At 40.5% G+C, this 13,804-nt stretch overlaps 1 protein-coding gene across 7 annotated transcripts in view; it reads left to right on the forward strand.

Annotated features, from left to right (window-relative positions):
• The first annotated feature begins 5,704 nt into the window (after positions 1–5,704).
• HGSNAT (heparan-alpha-glucosaminide N-acetyltransferase) overlaps positions 5,705–13,804 on the forward strand; it is a 38,613-nt gene continuing 30,513 nt past the window's right edge. For 2 of the 7 annotated variants that reach the window (XM_081269370.1, XM_081269374.1), the window contains exons 1-3: positions 5,706–6,014; positions 10,758–10,817; positions 13,523–13,644. In XM_081269370.1, the coding sequence (XP_081125496.1) occupies positions 5,765–6,014; positions 10,758–10,817; positions 13,523–13,644 (432 nt within the window). In that variant the 5' untranslated portion in view covers positions 5,706–5,764. Of the gene's footprint in view, positions 6,015–10,757; positions 10,818–13,522; positions 13,645–13,804 lie in introns of all 7 variants that reach the window. The other 5 variants (XM_081269372.1, XM_081269373.1, XM_081269371.1 and 2 more) reach the window with 5 other exon arrangements.

Here is a 13,804-nt window from a genome sequence, read left to right on the forward strand (position 1 = left end):
AATAAAAAAGAACTGGGAATGTAACTCAAGAGTAAAGTGCCCCTCGGTTTAATCCCTAGTACCAAAAAACAAAAAACTTCATGCAAGTTTAAAGTTCTGAATGAAACAGGGACAGAAAGTTGAAGGTAAGTGCCAGCAACTTAATGAGACCCTGTCTGAAAATGAAAATAGGACTGGGGGTGTAGCTCAATAGTAGAGCTCCTGTCAGTTCAATTCTTAGAACTGAGAAGAAAAATAGTAAATAAAAATAAAATTCTTATTGATACCATAGGCATTGGTGAAGATTTTGTTACCTGGAATTAACTCCTTTGGAAAGAAAATTAGGTTTATTTACTTCTAATTCCATGTAATCAATTTATAGCATTTCACATGAGTAAGGAATGATAGTTATTTTTACTTCTATTCCTTTGGGTTTATTATTAGGAAAAACACCAATTTAAACATAGCACATGTGTATAGAGTAATAATATCTGTCTCATTCCACTGTCCTTCCCATCCTCATATCCCTTGAAGGACTCTACCCCATACTTAACCAGAGGAAGGAGGAGTTGTGTTCCATTTGTGTACAATATGTCAAAATGCATTCTTCTGTCATGTAGAACTAATGGGAACAAATTAAAAATTAAAATTAAAAAGAAAGAAAATGACACTTGGGAACAAATAACAAATTGGTCTTCAGTGAGACTAGCTGAAATGTGTAGATGATGGCATGGTAAATGAATTTCTTTGAGGTACTTCCAAAAAAAAAAAAAAAGGCACAATGTTTTCACGAGTTCTTTTTATTCTCCCCACCCAATTCTTTCCCCCAAGATTATGTTGTCTATTAAGATTTCTTTGTGATTCCATCTGCATTTTAGGTGGATTTTTCAATTTCTGCCCCCCCCCAAAAGTCATTTGGATTAAAAAGATTTTTTTTTTTGTAGTTGTAGATAGATAGCATACCTTTATTTTATTTATTTATTTTATGTGGTGCTAAGGATCAAATCCAATGCCTCACGCATGCTAGGCAAGTGCTCTGCCACTGAGTCACAACTCTGTACATTGCTTTTGGTAATGCTGACATTTTAATGCTATAAAGTCTTCCAGTCTACACACAGTGTTTTTTTTTTAATTTGTTTTGTTGATGGACTTTATTTTACTTATTTTTATACAATGCTAAGGCTCGAACCCAGCATGCTAGGCAAGTGCTGTACCACTGAGCCACAACCCCAGCCCCACACAGTGGTTTCAATTTCCATTTTCCTGGTGACTTACAATGCTGAGCATCTTTTCATGTGCTTATTGGCTATTTGTGTATCTTCCTGGGAGAACTGTCTATTCAGATCAGATCTATACCAGTTTTTTTCTTCACCTAATTTCAAATAAAATTGTTTGCTGTTGAAATATAGGAGTTCTTTATATATTCTGCATACTAGACTATGAGCTATATGTTTCACAAATATTTTTTTCAAATCTATGGGTTGTCTTTCGTGGCTATGTCTTTTGAAACAAAAAAGTTTTTTTAAAGATTTAGTTTTTTATTTTGGACACAATACCTTTATTTATTTATTTATTATGGAGAATTTTTTAATTTATATATGACAGTAGAATGTATTACAATTCTTATTACATATATAGAGCACAATTTTTCATATCTCTGGTTGTACACATAGTATATTCACACCAATTCATGTGTTCATACCTATACTTTGGATAATAATGATCATCACATTCCACCATCATCCATAACCCCATGCCCCTTCTCTTCTCCTCCCACCCCTCTGCCCTATCTAGAGTTCATCTATTCTTCCCATGCTCCCCCTCCCTACCCCACTATGAATCAGCCTCCTTATATCAAAGAAAACATTTGGCATTTGTTTTTTTGGGAAGGGCTAACTTCACTTAGCATTATCTTCTCTAACTCCATCCATTTACCTGCAAATGCCATGATTTTATTCTCTTTTACTCTTTATAGTGCTTATATAAAAAATAAATATTTTATTTATTTTTATGTGGTGCTGAGGATTGAATTTAGGGCCTCGCATATGGACCACAGTCTGTTCATTCACTCACCTAATGATGGACATTAGGTTTCCAGTTTTGGATTATTATGAAAAAAAAAAAACAACCCTGCTGTTAATATTAAAATTGCACATCTGGGTATGGACATATTTTTCACTTGTCTTGGTCAATATATAGAACTGGTCAGATAGATATATGTCAATGTTTAACTTATTAAAAAAACAAAACCATTTTCAAACTATTTTACATTCCTACCAGCAATGTTTTCATTTGAGCCCAGTGAGGTAGTGTGTACCTGTAATCTCAGGCTCAGGAGGCTGAGGCAGGAGAATCACAAATCTGACTGAGCCTCAGCAATTTAGTGAGACTGCATCTCAAAATAAAAAACAATAAGGGCTGGGGTATACCTCAATGGTAGAGCACCCCAGGGTTCAATCCCTAGTACCAAAATAAAAATAAATAAAATAAAAGTCCATTTGAGCCAGGTGCAGTATAGCAAGTAGTGCAGTACTACTACTCTGGAGGCTGAGACAGGATTTTGAGATTGAGGCTAGCCTTGGCTACATAGTGAGACTCTATCTCAAAACAAAAGAAACAAGGGGCTGGGGCTGGGGCTTGGCTGTAGCACACTTGCCTGGCATTTGTGAGACACTGGGTTCAATTCTCAGTACCATGTACAAATAAATTAAAAAAAATAAAGATCTGTCAACAACTAAAAGAATTTTTAAAAAACCCCAAGAAACAAAAAATGAAGACTTTCATTCTATCTACATCCTTGCTAATATTTGTTAAATTATAGCTTTTCTAGTAGGTGTATAGTGATAATTCAGTGAAGTTTAAATTTGCCTTTGCCTAAAGACAAATTATACCTTTTCATGTGTTTATTGGCAATTTATATACCTTCTTTCATAAAGAGTCCAAATCTTTTGCCCATGAAGGAAAATAAAAGGTCATTTGCTCTCTTATAATTGAATTGTAGAGTTCTAGCTAGGCTTGGTGGTGCATGCTTGTAATCCCAGATACTCAAGAGATTGAGATAGGAGGATCACTTGCCATCCTCCTGCCTCAGTCTCCCAAGTTCCTGAGATTACAGGCATGCACCACAATGCCCAGCAAACAGAGCCTATTTGTATGCTTTTTATTTTTATTTTTTTGCATTATTGCACTGACTAGGACCTCCTGTACAGTGTTGAATAGAGGTGTTAAAGGCAAATATCCTTGCCTTACTTGTGATTCTAGAAGGATAACATTCAATCTTTCATGTTCTAAATTTTTGTAGATGGCCTTTATCATACCAAGGAAGTCTTCTTCTGTTTCTGCTTTGCTGAGGGTTGAATAGGTGCTGCATTTTGCTCAGTGTTCTTTTCTGCATCTGTTGGTCATATGAGGCCATATGACTTGTTTTGGCCAATGAAATGTGGATGGAGTTTACATCCATTTCTTCTGAGCAGGAGCTTTAATAATCAGTGTAAGATTTGCTATATTGTCTTCCCACTGCTGCAGTAATGGTGGAAGCTCCTGCTGCAATGGAGCATTGGAGTGAGCTCGTGTGAGTGCCAGCAAGAAACAAACTTGATAGGAAGAGGATAGGAAGGGCATCAGAATACAACAGACACTAGTATGGCAGTATGTATAAACATGGCTATATAATCAATGTGATCCTGCAATTTGTACATGTGGGAATAATAAGAATTCATACCCCATTTGAAACAAATGTATGATATATGATATGTCAAGATCAATGTCATGTTTTGAGCAACTAATAAATTTCTGATTTTTTTTTTAAAAAAGAAAGAAACTTGGTTGGGATCAGTCCAAGAGTTTGGAACTATTCATTAATGTATTATCTTTTAATGGAGAAGATTTGCCCTTAGGACAAACTACTTGTTTTCATTCTTACATAAGGGAAACAGATGTATACCATCATATCAGAAATTAGTGCAATGAAAAAAATAAAGCAGATGAAGTAGGATGTGGGATGGAGGATGTTTTGGTTTTAGGTGAAGTTATTGGGGAGGTCTCCTTAAATAAGGCAACGATGGAGCTGAGAGGGAGGGAGCCATTAAATATCAGAGTGGAGAAAGGTGTTCTAGGTAGAGGGAACAGCTCACACAGAGCCCTAAGACAGGCACTCCAGATTCTCTAAGGTATAGAGGGTGGTGATCAAGTTAAAAGAGCTGTCCTCTGATAGAGTATATCCACCCAATGACCCTGTGGGTTCAAACCAGGGTTGGGCCAGAGAGGGTCACTGCTGAGCAGATCAGCAGTGGTTGGTAGACTGGTTAGCAATGGCTTTGCTAGAATGCTCAGACATCAGTATTCCTCCACTGCCGGGATTTTCAACACTTCATTCAGGTCTCATCTCTATCTTTGCCTTGTTTAAGACCTTCCCCAATAACTTTACCTAAAACTAAAAGTAGGGCAGAGAGTAACTAGACCTCTCCCTGACATTCTGGCATAGGGGCTTCACTTGAGAAAAATAATTTGAATTTGAGACTGAGAGAGTTCATGATCATTGCTCTCTTGAAAGTCATTCTCCACCTTAAAGGTCATCAAGAGCTTTCTACTGTCCCTAGGGAAAAGTCTATACTGTCTACTTAACCTCCTGACACTCCCTTCATAAAACTCTTCCAGTCGTACTGGATTTCTTTCAGCTCCTTTGCTAAGCTGCGTTCTCTCTGAGCTCTTGCAAAGGCTATTCCTTCTGCTGGAAATGCACTTCTTCACTCCTCCTGGGTAACAACCCTCAGGACAAAGGTAAATGCCTCCTGGACTATTTCCAGGTGGCTAGTTTAGATGTTGTCAAATGCTACCTTAGCACTGTCCTTCTTCTAATATGACACTGTTTTAAAAAATCAAATAATTTAGGTATGCAAAGAAATATATTTTTAAAAAGTCCACACTGTGCACACATATACCTATTTATCACCCAATTTAAGTAATAAAACGCTTTCAATTGAAGCCCACTCTGAAGTAGGCCTATCATTCTGCTCTCTTCCTACCCCGAAATTTTACTTGAATTTCGTGTGTATCTTTCCATGTTTGTCAATGCAGTTCTATTACATGTGTATAAATATTCTTACACTTACCATATTGTTTCACCTCAATTTATGTTACTGCAAAGTCATTCTGCAATCTGCATTCTCCCCCTCACCCCTATTTTTGAGATTCACCCTCATTTCTACTGCTACAAGTATTGCACGCGTTCTCTTACACAGTGGTAGTTTCTCTGCGTACATAGCCAGTGGATCTGAGGAATACTCATTCCTAGAGGCCTTGAACTTCTTCAGAGATGTTGACAACAGGACTTTCAAAGTGGTAGTAAGACTTGGTGGTTTTTAAGTTGTGTCTCTTTCTCTAGATAGTAAACGCCTGGGTGTATGCGGGTGTGTGTGTGTGGTGGTGGATAGGACCCTTTAGCCTTGCTTACCTAAGGGCCCTATCCCTGTTCGGTGGACAGAGGCCTCTAACACCCACTTGTATGCAGGAATTTAGCAGAATGTTGCCCAGGGAAACGATTAAGGATTGGGGAGCAAAGACTCCTGGCCTGCAGGAGTCTTTGTTTCTCGGAAGACTCAAACACTGCCTCAAAGTGTAGAAAACCTTAGCTCTTACTTAATAAGCTTCACCTAGGGCAGGGCCTAGAGAGGTCGGGCCTAGTGCGGCCCGGCCCCGCCCCTAGGTCTCCCCGGCTTCCCGCACTTCCCTCCGCCTTCCCCGCGGTGACTCAGACGGCTGCAGTGACGGCATCCAAGCGGAGGCGATGACGGGCGCTCGGCCGCCCACCGCCGAGAAGCGCAGGGCGGAGGAGCGCGGCGGCGCTGGAGCTGCGTTCCAGGAGGCGGCGCCGGGCAGGAAGCTGCGGCTGGAGAGTGCTGCGGGCGACATGCGCGGGGCGCTGGGCGCCGGCTGGGCGCTTGCTGCGCTGCTGCTGGCGGCGTCGATGCTGAGCGCCGCGCTGCTGGCCCCTGGCGGCTCCCCAGAGCAGGGCGCCGAAGCCGAGCCGCAGCGAGGTGAGTGCGCCGCGGCCCTGCTTCCCTCCACCGCCGGCCTGTGGGCGCGATGAGCTGTGCTGCGCACAAGTGTTCCCCCCACGGTGGCATCTCCCAACTCGAGACGCTGAACCAGTCCTCCAGAGCCAGTTTTTGTTCGACTTCGATGTTTGAGCTTTTCCCGGGACGGGAGTCCGTGGTAGGCACATTTGTCTACAGCTGCAGGCACCGTGCGGCCAGGGCAGGTGGTGGTTAGTGCAGTGGAGGAACCGCACCCCAGCATCCAGACAGCACCCACCCCAAGGCGACAAGGCCCGACAGATGCGCGGCCCGCGCTTGCCTTGCCTTCACCGAGAGCGGTGCTGCGAGGTAGCCTGGCGCCCTTGGCCGCCCACTCTCCAGGAGGCTAGGGGCATCCTGGCACATCTTTGGGCGACTTTGGGCCTTTGGTCGGGAAACCTGTCACTTCACAAATGCAAAGCTAAGTAAGAGACAGTAGCGGAGGAAAGGATGGAACCAAAAGCCATGCCTCATCTGGTCTACTGTTCGGAGAGACTTATACAAAAACGGAGTCCCCCACCCCCCCCCCCGCCCCATCCCTTTCGAAAGAGGACAGGGCGGTCGAAATAGTAAAACCCATTGGTGTCCCGCGGGGTAGGAAAGCCAGGCGCTGAAACGCGGGCCTGGAAAGGTCGCTGGAGCTGCGGGACGCTGAGCACGTGACCCCTAGTCACCGGAGGGACGTTTTCCCGGGTTCGCTTTCCCGAGTGAAAGTTCAACACGCCCTAACTGGAAGGCGGCGGTGGAGGGGCGTTGCCTGAAGTCTAATGTCCGGTGAACTTTCCGGTGAGCCTCCCTTAGGCGACTTTTACTCCTTAAAGCAGTGGAGCAGCAGCTGAGGCTGTGATTTGCTGGCGCCCAGCGTTTTGCAGGGAATCCACAGTTAGCTTCAACCCATGGGAGGGGCTTTGCAGCGGGCAGGGATTGGTATTTTGGGCCTGGGAGAGGCAATAGATTCACCTAGTGGTTCTAATCTGCCTGCTCCGGGAACTAACTAGTGGAGAAAATAGTGAAAAAGAAGCATTCCAGTGCTTCTAAACACTTGGCTGAGGATCCCCAGAACTCTAGTTTATTTCACAAGCCTCCCGCCAGAGGATGATTTGATCTGCATCCAGGGATCTGTCAAGTCCACAAACTCCCTTAAGTCAGTGTTTAGGGCCAGGGGCCCAGGTAGCCCAGGGTGAGTCACTTGCCTCTCTTCTCCCTCCTTCCATCCCCTTTTCCGTATCAGAACACAGGAGTTTGGGTGTCTGTGTATGTGGAGTTAAGATTGCCCCCTTTCCCCAATCAGAATCTTGTAGGAGGAAGACATAATGAATTTTTAAAAAACATCTCAGCTGAGGACATTTTATATACTGACTCCCTCCGCCTGACCTCAGTCTTATTTTCCTGTACTTCTGCCCCTCCTTTTATAATTGAAAGGACTCCAAGCTATTAGGTACTCTGCCCATTCACAATTTGTCAGGGACAGATCCCATCCAACGCTGTTCCTCTATATTTTAGCAACAGTTAGTAACAATAATTATTTTAGGGAAAAAGTGATTTTTTTCTTTTATGATACTGGGGATTGTACACCCAGGAAAATACTTGACCATTGACCTATAGTCCGTGGCCTTCATGCTCATATTCTTAGGTGTTCCATTCCCATAATGATGACCAGGCTTTTTGTGCCAATTAAAGCCCATATTTAGGCTGGACAATATTCCAAGAAATGACCTGGGGACTTAATATTACTTTAAAACAATAAGGAAAAAATATATTTAAAAACATGCTCAGCAAAGGATTGGTGGTGTATCTACACGAAAGAGCACTTACCTAGCATGTGGGAGGCCTTGGGTTTGAGGAATTTCAGAAGGAGGGGTAATGGTGAGAGGAAACTTCATTTAAAAATATGCTCACTGTTTTAGCTTTTTCATCACTGTGACCAAAGACTTGATGAGAATAGTATTGAGGAGGAAAAGTTTATTTTGGCTCACGGTTTCAGAGGTTCAGTTCCTGGTCTGCTGACTCCATGGTTCTGGGCCCAAGGTGAAGCAGAATACCGTGAAGGAAGGGGATGGCAGAAGGCGACTCTGGACACAGAACAGAAAGCAGAGAGAGAACTCCACTCACCAAGGACAAAATATAAACCCCCAAAACATATGCCCAGTGACCTGCTACCTCCTGCCACACCTTACCTGCCTTCAGTTATTGTCCAGTTAATCCATATTAGTGGATTAATCCACTGATTGTGTTTCAGCTCTCATAAAGTAATCATCTTGCCTCTGAAAATTCTTGCATTGTCTCACACATGAACTTTTGGGGGACACCTTATGTCTGAACCATAACGCTCAGCAAAGCAGAGAGCTACAACCAAAAATTAAATATTTGGAAATCAAATAAAGATCTGATTTACAATAGCACATTTATCCCTGCATTATTCAAAGATGTCTTTATTTGGCTTATTTTCCAACCAAAGCAACGTAGGAAGTGTGTGTGTCTGTGATACAAACTCACAGACACACACACTTCCTACGTTTTTTTTGCTTTTAAATACAGTCAACCAGGCTTGGTGGCACAGACTTGTAATCTCAGTCACTTGGGAGGCTGAGGCAGAATTGCAAGATCTAGGACAGCCTTGAGTAATTTAGCAAGACCCTGTAGCTCAATGGTAGAGAGCCCCTAGGTTCAATCCCCAGTATGAACGACAAATAGACACTGCAAAAACAGACTACAAAAAACCCATTTGAATAATGCAAAAAAGTAGAAAGAAATATGTAAAAAATCTCTGGCCTCATAGTCTCTGTCTGTGACCTTCAACCTCAGCTGCACATAAGAATCACTTTAGGGCTGGGGCTATTGCTCAATGGTAGAGTACTCTCCTAGCATGTGCGAGGCACTGGGTTCAATCCTCAGCACCACAAAAAATAAATAAATAAATAAATAAATAAATAAATAAAATAAAGGTATTGTGTCTATCTACAACTCAAAAATATACTTAAAAGAAAAAAAATCACTTTGGAAGGGTTGTTTTTGTTTCTGATTGTGCAAAGATTCTGACTTAACTGGTCTGGAGTAGGGCCAGCACATTGGAATTTTGTTGTTTTTTCTTAGAGCTTTCCTGGTAATTCTAATGTTCAGTTGGGACTGAGCCCCTCTGCATATTCCCAAATGACATAATTAGTAATGACGACAATTAAGAGCTTTCAGAGTCTAAAATTCATACGAAAAATCTAAGCATAAAACAAGATTCATAGAAATTTGAGTAAAAAACAAGTCATTCCACTATGAAGGTGGACTATGATGGTGTTTAGAAAAATTACAGAGGAAAAGGTGAACATGAAGTTAATTCTAAATTTGAAAAGGAAAATCATCAAAACTGAATAAGACGAATGAAAAAACGTCTTAAGACAATTATGACAAAGATGAAAAAGGATTTAATATTGTTGTCATGTAAAGAAATTCTGCAAATACTTAAGGAGACCCGGGGGCAAAGTGGTTAAATAACTCACATGAAATATTGATGTTAACATCTTTTTAAAAATATTTATTTTTTAGTTGTAGTTTATTTTACTTATTTTTATGTGGTGTTGAGGATTGAACCCAGGACCTTGCATGGGCTAGGTGAGCGCTCTATCACTGAGCCACAATCCCAGCCTTGATGTTAAACATTTGGAATACATACTTAAATTTGGTTGTCATTAATCAAAGTGCTATTTCCTATTCATCAGTCTGAAATGTGAGGTAAAAAAAATTAAAGGCTAATCATGACCAGCTGCTAAGGAATGGTGTGCTTCCTCTCAGGAGGCTGCTAGGTACCTGATTAGATTGACTCACCTGAAATCCTGGCTGCTAGTAGGTGGTGACCTCTGCAAATTGGTTGATCTGTCTAGGCCTCAGATTCCTCATCCCAAAATGGAGACCTGTTGGGCCTCTTAGTGTGTCCCTATAGTCCTTGCTATTCAGGAACAGACTAAGAACTATTTCAGTGGACTATTAGGGCCTGGCAAAAATTAAAAGTATAGTTATTGTGTTACCTGGGAGTTTATAATTATTGCAGTTGTCATTGTAAATCACTAAAATTGAGAGGAATTTCAAAATATATATCATAAACTATTCAAAAAGGGCTGTTTTTTAAATTTGTTTTTAGATATACATGACAGTAGGGTATATTTTGTACATGGGGTACAACCCATTACAATTTTGATCCCATTCTTGTGGGTGAACATGATGAGGAGTTATACTAGTTGTGTATTTGTGGGCATAGAAAAGTTATGTCCGATTCATTCTATTGTCTTCCCTGTTCTTATCTCCCCTCCCCTCCCTTTGTTCTCATTTATCTAATTTAATGAATTTCTATACTTCCCCTCTTCCCTCTTGTTATGGGTTAGCATCCACTTATCAAGAGAACATTTGACCTTTGGTTTTTTGAAATTGGCTTATTTCACTTAGCATGACCAGTTGTATCCATTTACTGGCAAATGCGATGATTTCATTCTTTATAGCTGAGTAATATTCCACCATGTATGTATAACACATTTTCTTTATTCATTCATTGGTTGAGAGGCACCTAGGTTGGTTCCAAAGCTTGGCTATTGTGAATTGTGCTGCTATAAACAATGATGTGGCTGTGTCACTGTAGTATGCTGATTTTAAGTCCTTTGGGTATAAGCCAAGGAGTAGGATAGCTGGGTCAAATGATGGTTCCATTTCACATTTTCTAAGGAATCTCCATACTACTTTCCAGAGTGGTTGATCCAGTTTGCAGTGAGGTGAAATCTCAAGGTAGGTTTTTTTTTTTTTTTGGTGCTGGAGATCAAACCCAGGACCTTGTACATGCAAGGCAAGCACTTGGGGATATACCAACTGAGCTATCTCCCCTGCCCTCTCTCAGTGTGTTTTAATTTATATTTCTCTAATTGCTAGAGATGTTGAAAAATTTTTCCTTTATTTTTTGATCATATATATTTGTTCTGTGAAGTGTCTGTTTAGTTGTTTTGCTCATTTGTTGACTGGGTTATTTGGTTATTTGGGTTTTTTTTTTTTTGGTGTTAAATTTTTTGAGTTCTTTGTATATCTTGGAGATTGATATCAAAGGCTACTTTTGATTAAAAATTTAAAAAATAAAAAGGACTAGGGATATAGTTGTAAAGTGCCCCGAGTTCAATTCCCAGTAATGAGAAAACACAAAACAAAAAATCAAATACGTATCCTAAGAAGATATTAATTTCAGATGTATCTAGCATCATTTCTTAAAGTATAAAGAAATAGGGAACAGGTATTAGAAATTAAGTTAAATGAAAAAAGAAGAAACAACCTATAAAAAAATTTTAACCAGATGTTCCCAAACCTAAAGAAGCTCCAACTGTAACTTGGATCATTCTACTGATCATTTATTGAGCACTTGTTTCATGCACTGTGCCAAACATTACATATATCATCATGTTTAGCTTCTCCAACAATCTACGAATGAGGACTCTTATGATCCCTAATTTATTGATGAGGAACTGAGGCAGGGTAGGATTCAGGTTCAAGTTGATCTAACTTGGAGTTGTACACATTTAACGTACTGTGTTGTACCCCTGACCCAAACACTGTGTGTATCAAAAGTTTTCCAGAAGGATACTGAAGATCAAAAAAAAAAAAAAAAAAATGGTGGATATGGGCTGGGACTAGGGCTGTGGCTCAGCGGTAGATTGTTCGCCTAGCACATGCGAGGCGCTGGGTTCGATCCTCAGTACCACATAAAAATAAATAAATAAAGGTATTGTGTTCAACTACAACTAAAAAATAAATATTAAAAAAATGATGGGTAGTCCTTTATTTATCTTAGAGAAGAAAAAGTATCATTGGATAATGATAATGAGTTTTATCTGTGTGTTTTGTCTTCACTGAGCAAAGAAAGGGTAAATTAAGATAAAAATGAGGGATTTAAGCTGGTAAAGTGAAAATTTCTGAACCATTCAGATGAGTTTTTGGGGAAGCATGAAAAAGGCTTTCAAATTACAAAGTAAGAGACTAAATTGATGCCTTTCTCGTGAGGTGATTACATAGTTAAGCTTATTTTATTTTATTTTTGTACTCGGGATTGAACTCGGGGCACTCATCCCCAGCCCTATTTTGTATTTATTTAGACACAGGGTCTTACTGAGATGCTTAGCACCTCACCACTGCTGTGGCCAGCTTTGAACTCAAAATCCTCCTGTCTCAGCCTCCTAACCTACTGATATTATAGGCGTGCACCAATGCGCCTGGCTGGTTACTCCTTATTTTTCTTTTGCTTAGGAGCTAGAGGGTAGATTGATTTCTCTTCCACACAATATCAGTTGGTTTAAATGAACTACTTTGCTTTAACTTCAGATAATGTCAGTTCAGTTTGTTTTCCAAATTAGCAAAACATAGAGTATGCATCCTCCCCTCTATTTCCTTCCCTTTCCTTCCCTCCATCCCTTTCCTTCCTCCCTCCCTCCCTCCCTCTACAGTGCTGGCCATGGAACCCAAGGCTTCATCCATATTACACTACACCCTACATTCTGAATGTCCGTCACCTTTATGTTATCCTAAGAATGCCATCTAGTAAACGGGGGCCTGTGCATGTGATTCAATATCAGAACAGTGGGTCTTCCATTCAGACTGAGGCTTACCTTCTAACCCTACAAGTGTGTAATCCACTCCTGTCCCCTCTCAAATCTGTCATTGAAGTGACAAAGAGATTCAGAACCCCAAACCAAAGTGATCAAGAGCTGGACTTCTCAAACTTTAAAGAATGTACAGATCAGGGCTGGGGCTCAGTGGTAGAGTGCTCACCTAGCACACATGAGGCATTGGGTTTAAACCTTAGTACCACATAAAAATGAAATAAAGATATTATGTCCACCTACAACTAAAAAATAAATTTAAAAGAATGTACAGGTCATCTAGGAATCCTGCTAACCTGCCCGTGGTGAGATAGAGGGTATGGAGCTCTGCATTTCTAACAAGCTGCCCAAGCTGAGCTCATAGACTGGTAACACGATAGAGGAAAGTCAGGGTTTTGAAATCATACCACTGGGGTTTAGATCATTGATTTCATTAGAAAACTCTGTGGCCATAGGCTGTATCTAACTCTCGTGAGCCTTAATTTATTCTTCTGAAAAATGGAGAAAATACTTAGTTCACAAGGTTGTCATTATATGGAAACTGCTAAATTCAGTGCCTGTCTCATTTTAGCATTTGATGGATATAAGTTCCTTTCACAGTTTTTTTTGCCCACTGTATGTGAATGGTGTCAACCAAATCCTTGTTTGTAGTAGAGGCATCTGTGCCAAAGGGTACCTATGTGTGTATGTGTATACACTTGCATGCACACATACATTCGTGTGTACTGAAAGCAGTTTTAGAGACTCTATAGAGTGCAGGTATTTGAGAAGCACTTACTGATGTACTTTTTTCGTCTCTAGCACATCTTGGGTTTATTTTTATTTTTTAACTTTTCTTTCTATTCTTATCAGATTTAGATTTAGATAAAAAAAGGCATGTGGAGCTGAAGATGGATCAGGCTTTGCTACTCATCCATAATGAACGGCTGGGAACAAACTTGACTGTTTACTGGAAATCGGAACGCTGTTACCGTGTATGTATTGTGTTCAAAATCATAGTTTGTTTCCCTTGGGGCTTGTTTGATATGATCCTTAATGCCCTCACATATAAGGCCCTTTACATGTTATTTTCAGTTTTTATAGGTAAGGAAACAGACAGGTTATAATAAGGAGTTAGAAGAAATGTAATCAAGG

Source organism: Spermophilus citellus (assembly GCF_964194105.1).
Source record: "Spermophilus citellus genome assembly, chromosome: 16".
NCBI lineage: Eukaryota > Metazoa > Chordata > Mammalia > Rodentia > Sciuridae > Spermophilus > Spermophilus citellus.